This window comes from Theropithecus gelada, chromosome 1, assembly GCF_003255815.1.
Source record: "Theropithecus gelada isolate Dixy chromosome 1, Tgel_1.0, whole genome shotgun sequence".
Classification (NCBI taxonomy): Eukaryota; Metazoa; Chordata; class Mammalia; order Primates; family Cercopithecidae; genus Theropithecus; species Theropithecus gelada.
Genome location: NC_037668.1, coordinates 70,514,378 through 70,537,137, shown reverse-complemented (window position 1 = coordinate 70,537,137; position 22,760 = coordinate 70,514,378). Strand labels below are relative to the sequence as shown.

Here is a 22,760-nt window from a genome sequence, read left to right as displayed (position 1 = left end):
CAGAGGGAAAGCACATTTAGTTGATTATATCAAGGCCTGTGATGGTATGGGAGGTAATCTGCATAAAGCTACTTTGTCGGCACAGGCAATGGCAGGACTGAGAGTGGATAAAGGAAATACTCCATTTCTTGGAGCTTGTTTTAACTGTGGAAAGCATGGTCATACTAAAAAAAAAAAACGTAGAAAAAATCAGCAAGTCAGGCTGCCAGATAGGGGAAAAAAGAAAACTCTTAAGCCTGAAATATGTCCAAAATGTTAAAAAGTAAAACACTGAGCTAATCATATCACTCTAAGTTTGATAAAGAAGGGAACCCGATTTCGGGAAATACCATGAGGGGCCTGTCCCGGGCCCTGTTCTAAACCAGGGCATTTCCAGCTCAGGCCATTCCCTCGCCCCTGTACAATGTCTGTCCCCTGCCACAGCCGGTAGTGCCACAGTAGATTAAGGCTGCACAAAGGCTGTGAGCCTTCTGCCTGGGGAACCCCTGTAAAAGGTCCCGGTAGGAGTCTGTGGACCCTTGCCAGCAGGTACAATAGGATTACTTTTAGGAAGGTCTACTTTGAGTTTAAAAGGGGTACAAATACATACAGGAATCATTGATTCTGATTACAATGGGGAAATTCAAATTGTTATATCTACTTCTGTTCCCTGGAAAGCAGAGCCAGGAGAGCACATAGCACAGCACCTGATTGTGCCGTATGTGGGAATGGGAAAAAGTGAAATTAAACGAACAGGAGGATTTGGAAGCACAGATAAACAAGGCAAAGCAGCTTATTGGGTAAATCAAATTACTGATAAACGTCCTACCCGTGAAATAACTATTCAAGGAAGGAAATTTAAAGGTTTGATAGATACAGGAGCGGATATTTCAATAATTTCTCTACCGCACTGGCTGTCCGCATGACCAATTCAACCCACTCAATTTAACATAGTTGGAGTTGGTAAAGCCCCTGAAATATATCAAAGTAGTTACATTTTGCATTGTGAGAGGCCCGATGGACAACCTGGGACTATTCAACCAATTATAACTTCTGTACCTATAAATTTATGGGGAAGAGATTTATTACAACAATGGGGAGCACAAGTTCTAATTTTGGAACAATTACATAGCCCTCATAGTCAACATATGATGCATCAAATGGAGTATGTCCCTGGTATGGGACTAGAAAAAAATTTGCAAGGTTTGAAAGAACCGCTTCAAGAGGAAAAACAAAGTTCCCAGCAAAGATTAAGAAATAATTTTTAATGGCGGCCATTGTTAAGCCTCTAGAACCTATACCTTTAAAATGGTTAACAGATAAGACAAGTTGGATAGAACAATGGCCGCTAAGTAAAGAAAAACTGGAGGCTTTAGAGAAATTAGTTGCTGAACAATTAGAAAATGGGCACATAGCTCCAACATTTTCCCCTTGGAATTCTCCAGTTTCCCTAATTAAGAAAAAGTCAGGTAAATGGAGAATGTTAACTGATTTAAGAGCCATCAATTCAGTTATACAATCTGTGGGAGCATTACAGCCAGGATTGCCTTCTACTGCTGTAATTCCAAAACATTGGCCTTTAATAGTTAAATTGGCCTAAATAAATTTTAAAAACTCTTTCTTTAGCTGAGCAAGACTGTGAACGGTTTGCATTTACAATACCCGCAGTAAACAACCTGCAACCCACTAAGCGTTTTCATTGTTTTACAGATGGATCTAGTAATGGTAAAACTTCTTATTCTGGCTCGAAAAGTAAAGTTTTCCAGACGTCCTACATTCAGCTCAAAAAGCGGAGCTTGTAGCTGTAATTGAGGTATTGACTGCTTTTGATATGCCTATTAATGTGATTTCTGATTCTTCATACGTGGTTAATTACACAGTTAATTGTGTAATTCACACAGTTAATAGAAAATGCTCAGTTACGATTTCATACAAACAATTGATGACTTTATTTACCCAATTGCCAACAGCAGTTAGGAGTAGAATGCGTCCTTTTTACATTACTCACATTAGCGCTCATACACCTCTTCCAGGACCTTTGACTGAAGGGAATCAAATGGCTGATCACCTAGTTGCTAATGCAATATCTAATGCTAGACACTTTCACAATTTAACCCATGTTATTGCCTCTGCTCTCAAACGCAGATACAGCATTACAGCATTACCTGGAAAGAAGCTAAAGCTATTATCCAGAGATGCCCAACTTGACAAATTGTACATTCCTCATCTTTTACAGGAGGAGTTAATCCTCAAGGACTGGAACCTAACTCTATTTGGCAAATGGATGTCACGTATGTTCCCTCATTTAGGAGACTAGCTTATGTACATGTATGTGTGGACACCTTTTCTCACTTTGTCTGGGCTACATGCCAATAGGAGAGTCTTCTGCCTGTGTTAAATGTCATCTTTTGCGGTGTTTTGAGGTGATGGGCATTCCAGCTTCTATTAAAACAGATAATGCCCCAGGCTATACTAGCCAAGCTCTAGCTACATTTTTCTCTATGTGGAATATTAAACACATTACTGGTGTCCCATACAATTCTCAAGGACAAGCCATAGTGGAAAGAATGAATCTCTCCCTGAAACAGCAGTTGCAAAAGCAGAAAGGGAGAGACAGAGAATATGGAAACCCACAGATGTAACTGAACCTAGCATTATTAACTTTAAATTTTTTGAACCCGCCCAAAGGCCAGATGTTATCAGCAGCTGAACAGCATCTACAGAAAGCAGCTGCAAAGACAGAAACAGAACAACTGATTTGGTGGAGAGATCCAATAATAAAAAGTTAGGAAATAGGTAAAATAATAACTTAGGGTAGAGCTTATGCTTGTATTTCTCCAGGCCAAAATCATCAGCCGATTTGGATACCATCAAGACACCTGAAACCTTATTATGAGCCAGATGCTGAGGAAGAGACTCCGGGAGGATCCCGAGCACCCCCCAGTTGCAGCCATGTCGAGACTGGAGCTGAGGAGGAACCCAACTGTCACGAGCAACACTCGTCGAACACAGCCACCCACCTGGGGACAGATCAAGAAGCTGTCACAGATGGTGGAAGAAAACCTGAGGAAAGCACGACAACCAGTCACAATGAATAATTTAATGGTAGCTATGATAGCAGTTATCACCACTGCTGTGAGTATTCCTTCAATAACGGCTGGTAATAATGCCTGGATACAATCACTATGACACAGTTACACATGCTTTCTGATCTCAGGATTTACCATAATAAATCTGCTCCTATAATTGAGGGATACCACCCTCAAAAACCTATTTGTAAACAGGATTGGACCCAGTTTGAAAAAATGAACGTACTTGTCTAGGAAGATTGCTTTGCAGCACGGGCAGAGGTGCTGCACAACGATTCCTATGGAATCATTATTAATTGGTCCCCCAAGGGGATGTTTAGCTTGAATTGCACCTCTCAGTCTGCGTGCCACAGTCATACTATGTTCAGATGATCTGAACAAAACGGTCAGATGGTAGAAATGATAAGAAGTATGGCAAATGTTCCTATTATCTGGAACCATGGCGATATAGTGGCACCTCAACCTCAAATGATATGGCCCGCTCTAGGAGCTTAACGTAAGGATTTAAAATGAAAAGAACAAATATTTAAAGCATCCCAGGCACACCTGACCTTAATTCCAGGAACTGGAGTGCTTAAAGGAGTTGAAAATGGATAAAAATACTTGGAAGCTCTGTGATTTCAGTGATGATTGTGTTTTTAATTTATGTTGTCTTTGTATAGTCTGCAGATGCGGATCCCGACTCCTGCGAGAAGTAGGACTTTGTCACTGTGACAAAGTTGCCCTTGCTTTTATCCCTTTGCAAATCAAAGAAGGGAGACATGTTGGGAACAGGCCCGCAAAAATCTGGCCATAAACTGGCCCCAAAACTGGCCATAAACAAAATCTCTGCAGCAATGTAACATGTTCATAATGGCCCTAATGCCCACGCTGGAAGGTTGTGGGTTTACGGGAATGAGGGCAAGGAACACCTGGCCAGCCCAGGGCGGAAAGCCCCTTAAAGGCATTCTTAAGCCACAAACAATAGCATGAGTGATCTGTGCCTTAAGGGCATGTTCCTGCTGCAGTTAACTAGCTCAACCTATTCCTTTAATTCAGCCCATCCCTCCATTTCCCATAAGGGATACTTTTAGTTAATTTAATATCTATAGAAACAATGCTAATGACTGGTTTGCTGCTAATAAATATGTGGGTAAATCTCTGTTTGAGGCTGCCAGCTCTGAAGGCTGTGAGACCCCTGATTTCCCACGTCACACCTCTATATTTCTGTGTGTGTGTCTTTAATTCCTGTAGTGCCACTGGGTTAGGGTCTCCCCGACTGAGCTGGTCTCGGCAGTTCAGCCTCAACTTTCACTCCCTCCTGGCTCCAACCTTCACCTTCCCGATAAAGAATGAATCCCAAACTAGTATCTCCAGTTCTGTGCTTTTCTGGAGTCTTGTAATTGCTCAGTGGACAATTCTTGCCTATTGCCACTTGAAGCATAACCTATCTCTTTCTCTCTCTAGGTCCCTCTCTGTGCGCACACGTGCGCGCGCACACACACACACACACACTCCTAACTTATCCTCTTTCTCACCCTTTCCCAAACCAACTTATCAACTTTTCCACTTTCAGCAGTGCCTCAATGGCACCACTACTTTTCCAGTCTTCCATGTGGCTTTTCCACTCCTCCATTCCCTATAGCTGGTCTGTTTTTAGCTGGCTTTTTAAAGGCTTCTAAAGGTCCTGCCCTGTCTCCAGCTGTAATCTAGTTCATAGCTTATATGAACGTTATAAACTATACCATGTGACACAAATGTGAAATACCAGTACTACATCAAGATTTCTGAAATAGACTCTGGCTTGGTTACTTTTATTAATAATAATCGAATCAGCATTTGTATAGGGTTTTTAAAAAGACATTTATTATACTTTCCTCTGATTGCTAAAGTATGAACGTTTACTGTAGAAATTCTGGGAAAGCTGGGCGCGATTGCTCACATCTGTAATCCCAGCACTCTGGGAGGCTGAGGCAGGAGTATCACTTGAGCTCAGGATTTCCAGATCACCCTGGGAAACATAGTGAGACCCCGTCTCTACAAAAAAATTAAAAACATTAGCCAGGCATGATGGTGTGTGCCTGTAGTCCCAGATACTTTGGAGGCTGAGGTGGGAGAATTGCTTGAGCCCAGGTTACAGTGACTCATGATCACACCACTGCACTCCAGCCTGAGTGACAGAGCAAGACCCCATCTATTTTTTAAATATTAAATAAATAAAAAATAAACATTTTGTAGCAGATCTCTAGAACTTTTTCACCTTACAAACCTAAAATTCTACGTCCTTTAACAATTCCTCTTTTCCCTCTCTCCTAGCCACTGGCAGTCACCATTCTACTTTCTGTTTCTTAGACTTTGACTGCTTTAGATACTTCATATGAATGGAAACATGCAGTATGTGTCTTTTTGGGGGGTTGTGTTTTAAGGCTTTTGATACCTAGTACTAAACTGACCTCCAGAAAGGCTGTCAACGATTTACAGTTTGACTGCAAGTGTGTGTCCATCTGGGCTGAGTTCATTGCTTGCTTAGCATCTATCAATTGTTTCAATTCTTGCCATTTTGATAGAGGAACAAATAGTGGACCCAAACATGGTTTTACTTTGGATAAGGCCATTGTCCTATGAATCCTGGCTGAAATACTTGCTCCAGCACTTAGGAGCTGTGTGACCCGGGACAACTCACTAAACTTTTCAGTGCTTCTGTTCCCTTATGTGTAAATGGAGATAATAATATACACATATACATTCTAGACATTTATTATGAGGAGTTAGTTAATAAATGTGAAGCTGTAAGAACAGTACCTGGAACATAGTATGCCCAAATGTAAGGTAGCTATTGTCATTTTTGTCAATCCTTGCTAATGTGATACATTGAAAATGACAGCTATTTTAATTTACATCTCCTCCGTAATCAGTTGAACGTGAATATTCTCTGTATTTATACTGGCTATTGGTACTTCTGTCAAGATTTCCTTTTTCAAAGCACTGCGGCAAACGGGATCTCATTTGATCCTCCCAATAAACTCATGAATGAAGAAGGTGGCAATCACCAATCCCCACTTTTCGAATTAAGAAATTGAGGCTCGGAATTCGAATTCTGAGCAATTCCAATTCCAGGATTCAGATCTCACCCTCTAAAACCTAGCAGCTGTTGCATAAAATATAACGGTGAAAAAGCTTTTGTTAGCCGTAACCACCACCCACCTCCCCCGCCCCTCCCCCGCCCCCGCCCCGCCCCTCCCCCGCCCCTGCCCCGCCCCTGCCCCACCCCTCCCTCTACGTGATTTTCCAGCTATCCTCTCCGTGCACGCGCAGCCGTTCCTGCGGGCGGAAGCCTCCTGGCACTCGGCCCTCCGCCCCTCCCCCCGGCGCGCGGCCCCGCCCAGGACGAGGGGCAGCGGGCGCGCAGTGCTGGGTCCAGTGGTGGAGAGAAGGCGAGGATTACCCCCCGGAGGCGTTGTCTGCGACTCGGCGGAGGCTCCAACTTCCAGCGGGCCGGTCGGGAAAGGTACCCACTCCCGAGCCCCTCTGTGGGCGGCTCCAGCGGCCGCCATTTTCCTCCAGAAGAGCGAAGAGGGCGGGAGGCGGGGGCCGTCCCCTGGGGCCGGGCGGGCCGGGGCGGAGTCGGGGGCCGGGCGGCGGAGGGCGGGCCCGGGCGGCGGTGGGGCCCGGCCCCCAGGCCCCAGGGGCGGCTGCTGCGGCACACAGTTAGGCCGGCCGCGGTGGGAAAACCGTGGGCGTCCCCTGGACCTCAGCATCCCATTAGGACGGTTCCGCGGTGGGTGCCGCACGCCGCAGAGTGGGCAGAGCTTTCACAGGGGTCTTCGCATTCCACCCGCACACAGCAGCTCCTGGAGGGAGGCCAGGAAGACACTATTAACCCATTTTGCAGACAGAAAACTAAGGCTTAGAGTGGGGAGGAGACTTGCCCAGGGACACCCAGCGAGGTTGTGGCGTTGGGACTGGGTTCCTACTCCGCCACATCCAGCGCCCTTGCCACCAGACCCCTCTGCCTCACCTGGCAAAGGACGGGGCGGAGCTAAAGGATTAGTTAAAGGAATGACTGGCAGGTTTTTTTTTTTTTTTTTTTTTAAGATCTTCCTTTTTCTGTACCACCCAGATCAGAGCCTCCTAAGAAATACCCAGAAGTCAAGCCATGGATCCACCTGCACGTAAAGAAAAAACCAAAGTTAAAGAACCTGTCAGCAGAGTTGAGAAGGCCAAACAGAAATCAGCCCAGCAGGAGCTGAAGCAGAGACAAAGAGCAGAGGTGAGATTAAGGCGGAGGCTCTGTATGCCTATAGTCTGCTGGAGATGATGCTGGAGTAGAGAAATAGCAGAAAGAACTGACAGCGAGCCCTACTTGCCTCCAGGCAGGATGGGTGTTCTCCCAGATTTAGAGGGGAAAACACTGAGGTTCAGAATGGTGAGGTGGCAGGCCAGAATCACATGCCAAGTTAGTGTCAGAACCCCAGCCTGGTGCGGAGCTTTTGTGGTAGAGACCCAAGGGAAGGAAGAAAGGAAAAAAAAAAGTGGTATGTAAGGGGAAAGAAGGAGTCAGAATGAGAGAGAGCACGCAAGTGTCAGACACCCCAGTACAGATGTTCTGGATTTGGTGCAGAAAGTAGCTACTCATGCCAGGTAGAGGCCCAAGCCATTGTGTTCCTTTGTTCTCTCAACGATTACAATCAATTTGAGAATAAAAAGCTTTAAACTTTACACTGCCAATATTGAGCCACATACAGACATGAGTATTTTATTTTAGTATTTAATGTCAGGGAAAAGCTTGCTGGTCTCTTTTTCCCTCTTTGTTTTGTTTATTTATCTGTCTGTTTTGTCCATTTCCTGTCTTACATCCTTTTACCTTTCCATGGACAACTACTTTTTTTTATACTTTTACATTCAAATATGTTAATAGAGATCCTTGAACAATATACAATAGTATTTTAAATTTTTACATTAATAAAATTCCTGCATTTTATTTTGCATTTTGCTTACATTGTTTTTTTAAGAACTGTTCATGCTAATATAAGAATCTAGTTTATTCTCATTAATTTTTATAGTAGTCTATTTTATGCATCCATTTTACTATATTTATTCATTCTTACAGGGATGCACATTTAAATTATAGTATTTTTTGCTATTACAAACATTGCTGTAGTGAAAAGCTTTTAGGTGTCTCCTTTGGCACTTGCCTTAGAATTTCTATAGGGTATTTAACTAGAAAAATTACTGGGTACATTCTCAATTTTACTAGACATTGCCACATTGCTTTTTTTTTTTTTTGAGATGGAGTCTCACTCTGTGACCCAGGCCAGAGTGCAGTGGCGCAATCTTGGCTCACTGCAACCTCTGCCTCCCAGGTTGAAGCAATTCTTCTGCCTCGGCCTCCCAAGTAGCTGGGATTACAGGCATGTGCCACCACGCCTGGCTAATTTTTGTATTTTTAGTAGAGATGAGGTTTCACCATGTTGGCCAGGCTGGTCTGGAACTCCTGACCTCAAGTGAGCTGCTCACCTCGGCCTCCCAAAGTGCTGGGATTACAGGTGTGAGCCACGGCGCCTGGCCTGCCAAATTGCTTTCAAAGGAATTGTATACATTTGCACTCCCACTAGCAGTGGAAGAGGATTCTCATTCCTCATTTTTTTCCTAACACTTGATATTGTCAATTTTTTTTTTTTTTGAGATGGAGTCCTCACTCTGTCGCCCAGGCTGGAGTGCAGTGGTGTGATCTTGGCTAACTGCAAACTCTGCGTCCTGGATTCGTGCCATTCTCCTGCCTCAGCATCCCGAGTAGCTAGGACTACAGGTGCCTACCACCACGCCCGGCTAATTTTTTTTGTATTTTTGAGGTGGGGTGTTACCATGTTAGCCTGGATGATCTAAATCTCCTGACCTCGTGATCGCCCACCTCGGCTTCCCAAAGTGCTGGGATTACAGGCGTGAGCCACCGTGCCCGGCTGATATTGTTAACTTTTAATTTTTGTTAATCTGATTGATTCATTAAATATTGGCCAGGTACAGTGGCTCACGCCTGTAATCCCAGCACTTGGTGAGGCTGAGGTGGACGGATCACAAGGTCAAGAGATTGAGACCATCCTGGCCAACATGGTGAAACCTAGTCTCTACTAAAAATACAAAAATTAGCTGGGCGTGGTGGCGCGCACCTGTAGTCCCAGCTACTTGGGAGGCTGAGGCAGGAGAATTGCTTGAATCCAGGAGACGGAGGTTGCCAAGATCGTGCCACTGCAGTCTAGCCTGGGCGACAGAGCTTGACTCTGTCTCAAAAAAAAAAAAAAAAAAAAAAAAAAAATTGAACTGCTAGTATGTGCCAGGCACTGTGCTAGGAATTTGAGTCACATGATGATAAAGCAGAAAAGAATCCCTGCCTTCATGGATCTTGCATTCCAGCAAGGGGAGGCAGTAAACATAATAAGTAAACTTACTAGTGCATTTGAAGTTAATATGTAAACTGAAATCTACCTTTGGGTTAAGGCAGACCACCTGAGAGCTGTGGTCCTTTACCTTCCCATTCCCACCTGGATCCAAGTCCCCAGATGATGTGACTGCATTGTGCTTTGGTGAACAATATAAGGGTTGCTATAAGGAACAGTCCTGAAGCGGGAGAACAGAAGCTACAGATAAGAAAACCATTGATCAGAGAAATGGTGATATAGCCAAGGGAGCTCTCACTGGAAGAACAGACCTATCTACACTTCTGTGTAAGACAAATGCTCTGGGAAATGGAGAACCAGTTGCCAGCCCATATGTGGTTACCTCACACCAATCAAAAGTGACTGTGGAGAGCACCCCCAATTTGGAAAACCAAATGAAAATGGAGTATCTGTTCAGAATGAAAATTTTGAAGAAATTATAAATTTACCCATTGGTTCGAAACCATCCAGATTAGATGTCACCAACAGTAAGAGCCCAGAAATTCCTTTGAATCCAATTTTGGCCTTTGACAATGAAGGGATGCTTGGGTCCCTGTCTCAGGTAGATGGTGTTCAAACACATAGACTGCAGAAGTTAAATCAGTATTTTTTATGAAGAACCAAAGTCAAAATTTAATGAGAATTTCTACAATTAATGGAATTCCTTTCATGCTGTAAAAAAGCGTCCCCTCTTCCAATTTTCTTTTTTTTTTTTTTTTTTTTGAGACAGAGTCTGGCTCTGTTGCCCAGGCTGGAGTGCAGTGGCCGGATCTCAGCTCACTGCAAGCTCCGCCTCCCGGGTTCACGCCATTCTCTTGCCTCAGCCTCCCGAGTAGCTGGGATTACAGGCGCCGCCACCTCGCCCGGCTAGTTTTTTGTATTTTTTAGTAGAGACAGGGTTTCACCGTGTTAGCCAGGATGGTCTCGATCTCCTGACCTCGTGATCCACCCGTCTCGGCCTCCCAAAGTGCTGGGATTACAGGCTTGAGCCACCGCGCCCGGCCCCTCTTCCAATTTTCTAAAGATTTCTTGACCATTATTTTGAACAGACTTATTAAAACTAGCTAAAGACAACAGACAGGATAGCTTTTCTAATAATTTTCATCAGTAGAAAAAAAAATACTACTCATTCTTCAGTACTTTAAAATGGCTTTTTCCAATGTGCTCCTTATTAGCAAATTAGTATTTTTCTGCATTCTTTAAAAGACAAGAGCATTTGGCTATAAAATGACTGACTAGGTATCAGGGAAAACCCCACCCCCAATATTTAATGTGGGTTCTTTTCTATTTCCCTAAGAGTCTCGACTGGTCTGAGAAATAAAAGGAAAGAGTACAAAAGAGAAATTTTAAAGCTGGGTGTCCGGGGGAGACATCATGTATCAGCAGGTTCCATGATGCTCCCTGAGCTGTAAAACCAGCAAGTTTTTATTAGTGATTTTCAAGAGGGGAGGGAGTGTGCGAATAGGGTGTGGGGCACAGAGATCACATACTTCACAAGGTAATAAAATATCACAAAGCAGGTGGAGGCAGGGCGAGATCACAAGACCACAGGATGGGGTGAAATTAAAATTGCTAATGAAGTTTTGGGCACGCATTGTCATTGATAACATCTTAATCAGGAGACAGGGTTTGAGAGCAGACAACCTGTCTGACCAAAATTTATTAGGTGGGAACTTCCTCGTCCTAATAAGCCTGGGAGCGCTACAGAAGACGGGGCTTATTTCATCCCTTCGCTTTATCTGTAAAAGACGGCCACCTCCAAGGGGGCCGTTCATAGACCTCCCGTCAGGGGTGCATTCTCTTTCTCAGGGATGTTCCTTGCTGAGAAAAAGAATTCAGCGATATTTCTCCTATTTGCTTTTGAAAGAAGAGAAATATGACTCTGTTCCGTCCAGCTCACCGGCAGTCAGAGTCCAAGGCCATCTCCCTTGTTTCCTGAACATTGCTGTTATCCTGTTCTCTTTTCAAGGTGCCCAGATTTCATATTGTTCAAACACACATGCTGTACAAACAATTTGTGCAGTTAACGCAATCATCACAGGGTCCTGAGGTGACATACATCCTCCTCAGCTTACGAAGATGACCAGATTAAGAGATTAAAGTAAAGACAGGCATAGGAAATCACAAGAGTATTGATTGGGGAAGTGATAAGTGTCTGTGAAATCTTCACAATTTATGTTCAGAGATTGCAGTAAAGACGGGCATAAGAAATTATAAAAGTGTTAATTTGGGGAACTAATAAATGTCCATGAAATCTTCACAATTTATATTCTTCTGCCATGGCTTCAGCCGATCCTTCCGTTCAGGGTCCCTGACTTCCCGCAACAACTAGGATTGACTAGGCATCATTTTTTTTTTTCACATAAATAGTTTGGTCTTAAAGCTTAACAGCTTAAAATTGGCAAAAAAAAAAAAACAAAACAAACAAAAAAAACACTTGCTTTTTACCATGTAATACTTGAAAAGTAAGTACCTCTTTGCTACAAGTAGAATGAATAGGGGAAAGTTTAAGCCTGTTTTAAAAAAAACATTATTGTAAAGAGCTCTATTTGTAGAAGCAAATTATAGGCAGATTACCAGGTTCTTATAAATACAAACTTGTACATGGACATTCTGCAAACCCAGCTGTCACATTTCTTGCAACTCCTTTTGCAAAAGGATACTAAGAGGTTTTAAAATGTGAAAAACATTATTTTTTCAGAGCAAGAAAATAATTTACTGTTGTCTTAAATAATGTATAAAGTTTTTCAGATAAACTAATCAAATAAATTAGAACAACGTGACAACATTGCAAATTTGTTATTAGATGCATTCCTTCTAATGGTACCAGGGGAGGATGTTATTGATGAATCAAGTCTGTTTCTGAAGTCTGTATGTTGCTGCTGTCCCCAGTGATGGTGGGACTTACCTCTGCTCTACCTGATTACAAATTATGTTGGGGGAAATAAAGATTTAATATTTCATTAAATAAAAAAAACAATTTGGTTTTGCTCATTTAAGAGCAATGAGAAAATGGTGGCATGTTGACTGTGTTTGGCTGCAGGGCACGGACCGTCATGGAAGTCCTCGCTCCACAGGGCATACACCAGCTTTTCACCTTTCATTCTTATTCACTTTTGCTGCTGAGCCTAGCTGTACAAATTTGCGCTTTCATTTGCTAATGTAAATTCAATTTATTTTACCATTTTAGAGACTACTAATGATTAAATGTAGGAGAGGGCACACATGTTTTTATGTGGAGTGTTAAAAGATAAATTTTTACCACTCTAATGTGCTGGATTTATTAAAAGAGATTAGGTAAACTGCTAGGTTGAATGAGAGACTTCCTCTATTGTACTCTTTTTTTTTTTTTTTTTTTTTTTTTAATCCAAGCATATGGTCTTTAGTAACAGCTTGTTAACTTGTTAAAACATTAATTTGGGGGTTTTTCCCTATTCTTAGTTGTCTATGTACACATAGTAATTATGTTAAAATCCATTTAAAAAAACGAGCCCTGTGAAACTGTCCTCTGTGCATATTGTAAGGATAGATGTTGAGGACATTGTTCATGTCCTTATTGACACCCTTCTGTAAAGTTCTACAGGTTAAATTTATTTGTCTGACTTCAAATCTCAGCTCCTCCATAAATCCCAGTTCTTTCCATGTGACATTGGACAAGATACTTAACCTCTCTGAACCCCCAGTTCATCAGTTCCTCCTTGGTAAAATGAGGATAACATCTACCTCAGAAGACCATTAAAAGGAATGGAAATACCATGTGTAAAGCCTATAGCGCAGTACTTGGCTTAGGAAGCATTTGATAAATGGCAGTGATTATGATCAGGAATAATCTTGTGTTTCCAAGCAGGCAGCCTGCTTTTATTGTATGGATTCTAAGTTGAACAACTGCTAAGTTCCTGTTGACCTGCTGAAATGCAACGTTGCTGCACTCAAGCAGCAGCTGGCTCCGTGGAGCTCTTGAGATGTGCCAGGACCGGGCCAAGCTACACATGCATAGCCACATCTAGTCCTTACACCAGGGCTCCAAAACAGGAGTTATTGTGACTCCCATTTAACCTTGGTTAATCCGATATGTAAAATATATGACCTTGTGAGGTAGGCAGTATTATCCTCACTTTAAAGTGATGTGAGTAGAGTCCTGTAGTTAATGAGGGGCAGGCCTGTGGTCTAAACATCTTCTGACCTTTGTCTGTTGCTTTGCCTTGCCCCCTACAGCTGCCTTGCTGTTTTTTTCTGTTGGGTTGGTTGGTGTTTTTGTTTTGTTTTGAGATGGAGTCTCTCTCTGTCACCCAGGCTGGAGTGCAGTGGCACGATCTTGATTCAGTGCAACCTCCACCTCCCAGGTTCAAGCAGTTCTCTTGTATCAGCCTCCCGAGTAGCTGGGATTACAGGCATCTGCCACCATATTTTTAGTAGAGATGGGTTTTCACCATGTTGGTCAGGCTGGTCTCGAACTCCTGACCTCAAGTGATCCCCACTCCTCGGCCTCCCAAAGTGCTGGGATTACACGTTTGAGTGACCGCACCCATCCTGTTTTTTTGTTGTTGTTTTTTGTTTTTTGTTTTTTTTTTTTTTGAGACGGAGTCTCGCTCTGTCGCCCAGGCTGGAGTGCAGTGGCGGGATCTCAGCTCACTGCAAGCTCCGCCTCCTGGGTTTATGCCATTCTCCTGCCTCAGCCTCCCGAGTAGCTGGGACTACAGGCGCCCGCCACCTCGCCCGGCTAGTGTTTTTTTTGTATTTTTTAGTAGAGACGGGGTTTCACCGGGTTAGCCAGGATGGTCTCGATCTCCTGACCTCGTGATCCGCCCCTCTCGGCCTCCCAAAGTGCTGGGATTACAGGCTTGAGCCAGCGCTCCCGGCCTGTTGTTTTTGTTTTAATCTTTATTGCCTGGAATGTAATGCAACAAGACCCTTTGTGGGGAGGAAGAGAAAGTTTCTATTCAATTCTGCAGATGCCAGATTCCAGAAAGTTAGATGTGAAGGAGAGATGTGGGAGGTGAATGGGAATGGAAGGCGCATTGGCAGTGGAAGCACCGTTTGACACTGTTGGGGTCTGTTTCCTTCTTGACTGAAAGTCATTCTTTGGCCTGGATACTCTGACCCATTGTGAGTCTCCTCTTTCTCCTGCCATCTTGCCTCCTTGATCTGAAGGTCTCTGAGAAGCTATTTAATATGCCTATCAGTCCCTAGCACAGTAATGTGCAGATTACAAATGCTAGTAAATACTGAATGAAGCAAGTGGAGGTTTTAAAACATATATATATGTGAATCCGGGCATGGTGGCTCATGCCTGTAATCCCAGCAGTTTGGGAGGCCGAGGCGGGTGGATCACAAGGTCAGGAGATCAAGACCATCCTGGCCAACATGGTGAAACCCGTCTCTACTAAAATACAAAAAATTAGCCAGGCATGGTGGTGCACGCCTGTAGTCCTAGCTACTTAGGAGGCTGAGGCAAGGGAATCGCTTGAACCCTGAGGTGGAGGTTGCAGTGAGCCAAGATCGCATCATTGCACTCCAGCCTGATGACAGAGCAAGACTCCACTCACGCGCGCACACACACACACGCAAATTATATATATTTAATATATAAATATATATAATACATATTTAATATATAAATAGATATACATATTTAATATATATATTATACATATTTAATATTTATATATATATTTGTATATATATGTGTGTGTTAAAAGTATATTTATATAACGTGTGTGTGCAGCTTCATAAAACACCCAACTATAGAACATGACCAGTAACTGGGAAGCTTTGCGTACCCCTTTTCTGTTCATGTACCTCACCCTTCCCACCAGCGGTACCCTCCTTGCTGTATTTTATGCTAATCATTCTTGCTGTTCTATGTTAATTTACTGTCTATGTACTTCTAAATAATATTTTGTAGTGTAACAATATATTGTTTTGCATGTTTCTGAACTTTCATATTATGTTACTGTGACTGGTTCTCTTCACTCGGCTTTTTTTTTAACCATTCAATTTTTTTTTTTTTTTTTTTGAGACGGAGTCTCGCTCTGTCGCCCAGGCTGGAGTGCAGTGGCCGGATCTCAGCTCACTGCAAGCTCCACCTCCCGGGTTTACGCCATTCTCCTGCCTCAGCCTCCCAAGTAGCTGGGACTATAGGCGCCTGCCACCTCGCCCGGCTAGTTTTTTGTATTTTTTAGTAGAGATGGGGTTTCATCGTGTTAGCCAGGATGGTCTCGATTTCCTGACCTCGTGATCCTCCCGTCTCGGCCTCCCAAAGTGCTGGGATTACAGGCTTGAGCCTCCGCGCCCAGCCTAACCATTCAATTTTATTTATTTTTATTATGGTAAAATGTACATAAAATTTACCAGTTTTATCAGCCGCATTCTGTGTTGCAATAATTATTTGCGGTAGTATTGTAACAGTTTTCATCACTCTGCAGAATTCCATTTTTGTTACAGATGACGGGATCATTCAAGCTTTCTAGTCAGTTTGGATCATTTTACTTTTCCTAGGAACTTGTTTCATTTAGGTTGTCAAATGTGTTGACACGGAGTTCATAATGTTTCATTTTAATTTCTGTTATGTCAGTAGTTAAGTCTTCTTTCTAGTTCCTAATAATGTTTATTTGTGCCCACTCCCTTTTTTTTTTTTTTTGAGATGGAGTCTCGCTCTGTCGCCCAGGCTGAAGTGCAGTGATGTGATCTTGGCTCACTGCAAACTCCGCCTCCCGGGTTCACGCCATTCTCCTGCCTCAGGCTCCTGAGTAGCTGGGACTACAGGTGCCCGCCACCACGCCTGGCTAATTTTTTGTATTTTTAGTAGAGACAGGGTTTCACCGTGTTAGCCAGGATAGTCTCAATCTCCTGACCTCGTGATCCGCCGGTCTTGGCCTCCCGAAGTGCTGGGATTACAGGCGTGAGCCACCGTGCCTGGCCGCCCACTCCCTTTTTATGTTGATCTGTCATGTCAGAAGTTTGCAAGGTTTTTTTTTAGTGTTTTCAAATAACCATCTTGCAGTCTTGGTGATCCTCTCTATTGTAGGTTTGGTTGCTTTTTCATTCGTTTCTGCTCTTATTTTGTATTTTCTATTTGTCCCACTTCTAAGTTTCATTTTTTCCCCCTTCCTTGTCTTTTCAATTAATCAAGTTATAGCTCCTCTACACATGCACACATTCTCGCTCTTTCATTTTTTTCTTCTACAAATTAGGAAGTTCTGTGATCTGTTTCTGTTCTTTAGTGGGTGGATTAAGGATAAAGAAAGGTGAGGAATAAGGTGTAGTTACCCTGCCTTTTACCTGAGGATGTCTCTTGCCATCTTCTTTCCATCACCAGTGCCTGCTGTAGGCCATATTCCCATGACCTCCTTTCTGGACTGTTGTAACAGATGTCTCCTAAAGCACAGATAGAATTACGTTGCTTGTAGCTGGGCACAGTGACTCACGCCTGTAATCCCAGCACTTTGGGAGGCCGAGGTAGGAGGATCACATGAGGCCAGGAGTTGGAGACCAGTCTGGCTAACATGATAAAACCTCGTCTCTACTAAAAACACAAAAATTAGCTGGGTTTGGTGGCGGTCACCTGTAATCCCAGCTACTTGGGAGGCTCATGCTGGAGAATTGCTTGAACTTGGGAGGCAGAGGTTGCAGTGAGCTGAGATCACACCACTGCACTCCAGCCTGGGCAACAGAGCAAAACTGTGTCTGAACTAGATACATATATAGCTTATAGATAAGCTATATATACATACATATATAGTATATAGATAAGCTATATATACATATATCGTATATAGATAAGCTATACATACATATATGTATAGGCTATATGTATATATACACATATACATATATCGGCTATATACATGTATATAGATAGGAATATATACATAGTATATAGATTATATACATATACTATACATAGATTATATACATATATGCTGTATAGTATAGATAAGCTATATATACTACATAGTACATATATAGCTTATATATGTATATATAGCTTATCTATAGTATATATGTATATATAAGCTATACATACATATGTGTATATATACTATATGTAACCTATAGTATATATAGCCTATATATAGTATATGTAGCCTGTGTATAATGTATATATGTATATATAGATAAGCTATACATATATGTATAGATGTGTATATATACTATAGTATATACTTATATATAGTATATACTTATACTACTAATAGTTATACTATATATACTATATAGCCTATGTATAGTATAGGCTATATATAGTATATACTATATGTACTATATAGCCTATGTATAGCCTATACTATATATAGCCTACACTATACATATAGTGTATATATAGCCTATACTATACATAGGCTATATAGTATATATAGTATATATACTATTAGTAGTATATACTTTGGGAGGCTGAGGTGGGAAGATCTGTCATGTCAGAGGTTTGCAAGTATATATATAGTATATATACACTTAGTATATATAGCTATACAGTGTATAGCTATATATATATATAGCTTATATATACTATATGTAGGCTATATATTGTATATATACTATTATTATATATATACACACACACTTTGGGAGGCCAGGACGGGAGGATCTGTCAGGTCAGAGGTTTGCAAGTATACTATATACTCTTAGGATATATAGCTATAGAGTATATATAGCTTATATATTATATATACTCATATAAGCTATATATACTAAACATAGTGTATATATATATACTATATATATATTCACATTGTTCCCCTGCACACTTATCTTTGCTGGCTCTCCAGAATCTGCCAGGTAAAATCCAGATTCCTTGATAGGGCATTTAAGACCCCAACATAATTTTCTTGCTTTCTTCAGCTCCCCAACCCCTACTCTATAATATCCTTCATATTGGCATACTTGAAGTTTCCAGAACAGACCCTATACTTTTCCATTACATTTATTTACACATAATATCCTCCCCCACCACCTATCACGTCCCATGATCGATTTTAAGCTGAGATGGCCCATTTTGCAGCCTTACAGAACTAGACCAGAAGATATTTGTGGATAAATCTGATCTTCCTATATGTAACTTCTGCTTCACTGGTTCCTCAATCTGAATTGGCCACATGCTTGCTGAAAAGACTTGTTTTCTTCTTAAGGGATCCTACTAATCCCTTAAAGACCAAATCAAGTCACCTGCATCCTGCTGCACTCTTGATTCTCTAGATGGAACTAATATCTAACTTTCCTATTCCCAGATCACTGTCCCTGCATTACCACTACTGGTGAGATTCTGGTATTTTCAGAAGGCACCACCTGTTATGTGAGAAGATGCGTTGTGCAGCTGCTTCCATTGCTAACAGATGTATCTCTTTCTCTCATTCAGATCTATGCCCTCAACAGAGTCATGACAGAACTGGAGCAGCAGCAGTTTGATGAGTTCTGTAAACAGATGCAGCCTCCTGGAGAATGAGCTCCCCAGGTTCAAACCAGATGGGACCCTGAGATTTTTGTTTGACAGGGTGTTGCCAGTTTTAAGCTGAGATGGCCCATTTGGAGCCTTACAGAACTAGGCCAGAAGACATTTGTGGATAAATCTGAACTCACTTCCTATGTGTAACTTCTACTTCACTGGTTCCTCCAATCTGAATTGGCCGCATGCTTGCTGAAGAGACTTGTTTTCTTCTTCTAAGACAGTGGTTTTTGTTTTTTGTTTTTTGTTTTTTTAAAAAAACAAAACACACAAAAAAACCTTTTTCTATTTGAGAAAAATCAGTGTTTCTCATGAAACTATATCTTCTCCAAAAATACAAATAAAATACTAATAAAATGTTCATTTACTGATACTTTAGCAAGTGCCTAGCCATAGAAAATGGAATACAAAGTAATGTAATAGGTAAGAAAAGTTGAGGTGAGCAGAAGGCACCCTCTCTCCTTCAGGAGCTTGGCAGAGAGGAGAGAAAGAACACGACTGCTTCCAGTTTTCATTCTTCCTGGAGCTAAAACTTTGCAGACCCTGCTGATCTCTAGTTTATAGGCACACAGATATAAATATGTGACCCCTTTACTCCCAGATGAGTCACTAGTCAGGGTTAGAGGCCTGAAGCTAGGATTTCCTCACCGGTGATTGTGGAGAGCTAGCAGCAGGCTTTCATCAACAGCAAGAGGGGAGTGCAGGTGCTTTTTGTTTTTTGTTTTGTTGTCTGCCTTATCAGACCTAGAAACGAATTTATGATGGAAATATTCAGACGTCCCTCAGAAACCAGCCACCACCCCTCCGCCATTCAACTGCCATTTTTAGGTGTAGAAATGTAAGGTGGTTTCTGCTTCTGACATTTGTATCAAGAATGGTAGTTCATACCTGAATGCTTAGTAGAGTTATTTTAATGCTGAGCAAAAGAAGAGATTGTTCTTCTAGGATATTTCATTTCCAGAAATTCCTTGGGAGTAGGGGGAGCAGGACTTAAGAGAGCTGAAAAAATACCACTCAGATGGGGCAAAGAGGCAGACACTGCCACCTCCTTTCCTCTAAGCTGGAAATGCTGGAAACACCTCAAGCTGTCCCTGTCTCCTCTGTCTCCCTGTGCTGCCTCTGAAGTCACTGAGAATACTTTTCCCATTGCTCTGGCATATTTCAGGAGTAAACTGGGGAGTTAATGGGATGTTAAACTTTCTACCACTGTGGAGAATGTGTTTTTAGAGCCCAAGTTATAATTAAGGATAATCTCTACATAGATTATCTCCACAAATGGTAATTAGGTTCTGTAGCATCCTGCTAAATTTTTTTGAATGGAATTTTGTGTTTTCAGAGAAGTAGGGGGTTGGAGGGAGCTGTCCCTATAAATACACAGAAATACTGTCATATGCTTAAAAAAAAAGCCGTTTTGGAGCCAAATGACCTGGGGTACCCAACTACCAGTTAACCTCTCTGAACTGCAGTTTCCCCATCTACACAATGGAATGATATTTCCTTCCTGTCAGGAGTGTTGTTGAGAAATAATGTATGTAATAGATACTCAGTGTCTTAGTCCACTTTGTGCTGTTACAGCAATACCTTAGATTGGGTTTGTGTTTTTGTGGGGTTTTTTGTTTTGTTTGTTTTTTGTTTTTTTTGAGACAGGGTCTGGCTCTGTTGCCCAGGCTAGAGTGCAGTGGCATGATCTCGACTCACTGCAACCTCTGCATCTTTGCTTTCTGGCCCAAGCCATCCTCCCACCTCAGCCTCCTGGGTAGCTGGGACTACAGGCATGCACCACCATGCCTGCTAATTTTGTATTTTTTTGTAGAGACAGGGTCTGACTTTGTTGCCCAGGCTGGACTCAAACTCCTGAGCTCAAGTGATCCACCTGTCTCAGCCTCCCAAAGTACTGGGATTACAGGGATGACCCAACATGCCTGGCCTAGATTGGGTAATTTATGAAGAACAGAGATTGGTTTCTTACAGTTCTAGAAGCTGGGATGTCCAGTGTGGACGGGCCTGCATCTGCTGAGGGCCGTCTTGCTACATCATCCTGTGGCTGAAGGTGAAAGGGCAAGGGAGGGAGAAGGAGGCCAAACTTCATCCTTTTATTAGGAACCCACTCCCAAGATAACTAGCCTACTCCAGCAATAAGACATCATTACTCATTCATGACGGCAAAGCCCTCATAACCTAATCATCTCTTGACGTTTCCACCTCTTAACACTGTTGCATTGGGGATTATTTCTAACACATGAACTTTGGGGGACACATTCAAACCATAGCACTCAGAAAATGTTACTTCCCTTTCCAGCCACCTTTCAGATTGTTTCATGGGAAATGTTTTCAGATTTCACATAACCAGGAAAGACATGATCATTGTGTGGAAAGATTCTTAGTTGGGAGCTGCTTGTATTAACATCACTCAGCCTTGGGTATATTCTTGTCCTGGAGAAACACTCTAGTATGGCACAGTTTTTCAAACTGCAAGTGGTTGTAAAATCAGTTTAGTAAATTATGACCAGCTTTTCTTTTCAATGAAATAATAAATTAGAAAATACCACATGTGGGGCCGGGCACGGTGGCTCATGCCTGTAATCACAGCACGTTGGGAGGCCAAGGAGGGCAGATCATGAGGTCAGGAAATCGAGACCATTCTGGCTAACACGGTGAAACCCTGTCTCTACTAAAAATACAAAAAAAAATTAGCCGGGCGTAGTGGCAGGTTCCTGTAATCCCAGCTACTCAGGAGGCTGAGGCAGGAGAATGGTGTGAACCCGGGAGGTGGAGTTTGCAGTGAGTGGAGATCACGCCACTGCACTCCAGCCTGGGCAACAGAGCAAGACTCAAAAAAAAAAAAACTACCACATGTGGTAAGGATATTGTTTGGTGAAACTTTTGTTTTAGGGTTACATACACATGAATGTGTATACTGCATTTGATGTAAAAATTATTCCTTACTGTGGGTTGTGGTAAAAAAAAACAAACAAAAAATCGAGATACAAGAGGATATCTGAACCAAGACAGCAACGGGTCATCTTTGTATTCCCCTTCCCTTTTTTCTCCCCCACCTCTTTGAGTCAGGGTCTTGCTCTATCACCCAGGCTGGAGTGCAAGTGGTACAGTCACGGCTCACTGCATCCTTGAACTCCTGGGCTCAAGCGATCCTCCTACCTCAGCCTCCCAAGTAACTAGGACTACAGATGTGTACCACCACACCCAGCTAATTTTTAAAAATATTTTTGTAAAGATGGGGACTCGCCACATTGCCTAGGCTGGTCTTAAACTCCTGGCCTCCCAAATGCTGGGATTACAGGCATAAGCCACCATACCTGGCCTTTTATTCACATTTTAGAAAGATTTATTTTCTACTGCTAAGAAATACCAGGGTAAGGGGTCCAGAAGTCACTGTGTCCATAATTGGAATAACATTGAATGCTAAGGGTGTTATAAACATAGTCAAAGAAAACTAGGAACACATAATCTCTGCTTACCTGCCCAGAATTCCTTCATCCTGATGTGGTCCATCCCCAATTTCTCAGAGGTACAGAGATATTTTTGAAGCCTTACATCTAAAACCAATAATGACAAGATTGACTTTGGAAGTCAAGCTGCCTGGGTTTGACGCTAAGATCCACTACTTGGTGATTGTGTGGGCAAGTGTTAATCTCCCTAAGTCAATGATTTTTTTTTTTTTTTAAATGAGACAGAGTCTTGCTCTGTCACCCAGGCTAGAGTGCAGTGGCACTATCTCGGCTCTGCCTTCTGCGTTCAAGCAATTCTCCTGCCTCAGCCTCATGAGCAGCTAGGATTACAGGCACCCGCCACCACGCCTGATTAATTTTTGTATTT

General features: G+C 42.3%; 2 protein-coding genes across 5 annotated transcripts in view; one reads left to right on the top strand and one right to left on the bottom strand.

Annotated features, from left to right (window-relative positions):
- The window catches only part of ERMAP (erythroblast membrane associated protein (Scianna blood group)), a 35,055-nt gene extending 28,398 nt beyond the window's left edge, over nucleotides 1-6,657 (bottom strand). Inside the window, exon 1 of one of the 2 annotated variants that reach the window (XM_025380980.1) lies at nucleotides 6,493-6,657. The gene's annotated coding sequence lies outside the window, so the exon portion shown is untranslated. The remainder of the gene's footprint in view (nucleotides 1-6,492) is intronic. The other variant, XM_025380988.1, reaches the window with a different exon arrangement.
- SVBP (small vasohibin binding protein) lies at nucleotides 6,352-19,284 on the top strand. 3 transcript variants are annotated; one of them, XM_025381021.1, is made up of 3 exons: nucleotides 6,352-6,555; nucleotides 7,168-7,317; nucleotides 18,837-19,284. In XM_025381021.1, exons 2-3 carry the CDS (start codon nucleotides 7,204-7,206, stop codon nucleotides 18,921-18,923), a joined length of 201 nt encoding a protein of 66 aa, XP_025236806.1. In that variant the 5' UTR covers nucleotides 6,352-6,555; nucleotides 7,168-7,203; the 3' UTR covers nucleotides 18,924-19,284. The 3 variants fall into 3 exon arrangements, with proteins under 3 accessions (XP_025236806.1, XP_025236812.1, XP_025236817.1); XM_025381027.1 differs by lacking the exon at nucleotides 6,352-6,555 and adding an exon at nucleotides 6,736-6,825; XM_025381032.1 differs by lacking the exon at nucleotides 6,352-6,555 and having other exon boundaries at nucleotides 7,034-7,317.
- Nucleotides 19,285-22,760: the final 3,476 nt, after the last annotated feature.

What these genes read in the sequence shown, in the direction of transcription:
- SVBP (XM_025381021.1), top strand. Translation starts at nt 7,204, where the DNA reads ATGGATCCACCTGCACGTAAAGAAAAAACCAAAGTTAAAGAACCTGTC. An exon ending in AGCAGAGACAAAGAGCAGAG is followed by an intron (nt 7,318 to 18,836) that starts GTGAGATTAAGG and finishes TCTCTCATTCAG; the next exon opens with ATCTATGCCCTCAACAGAGT.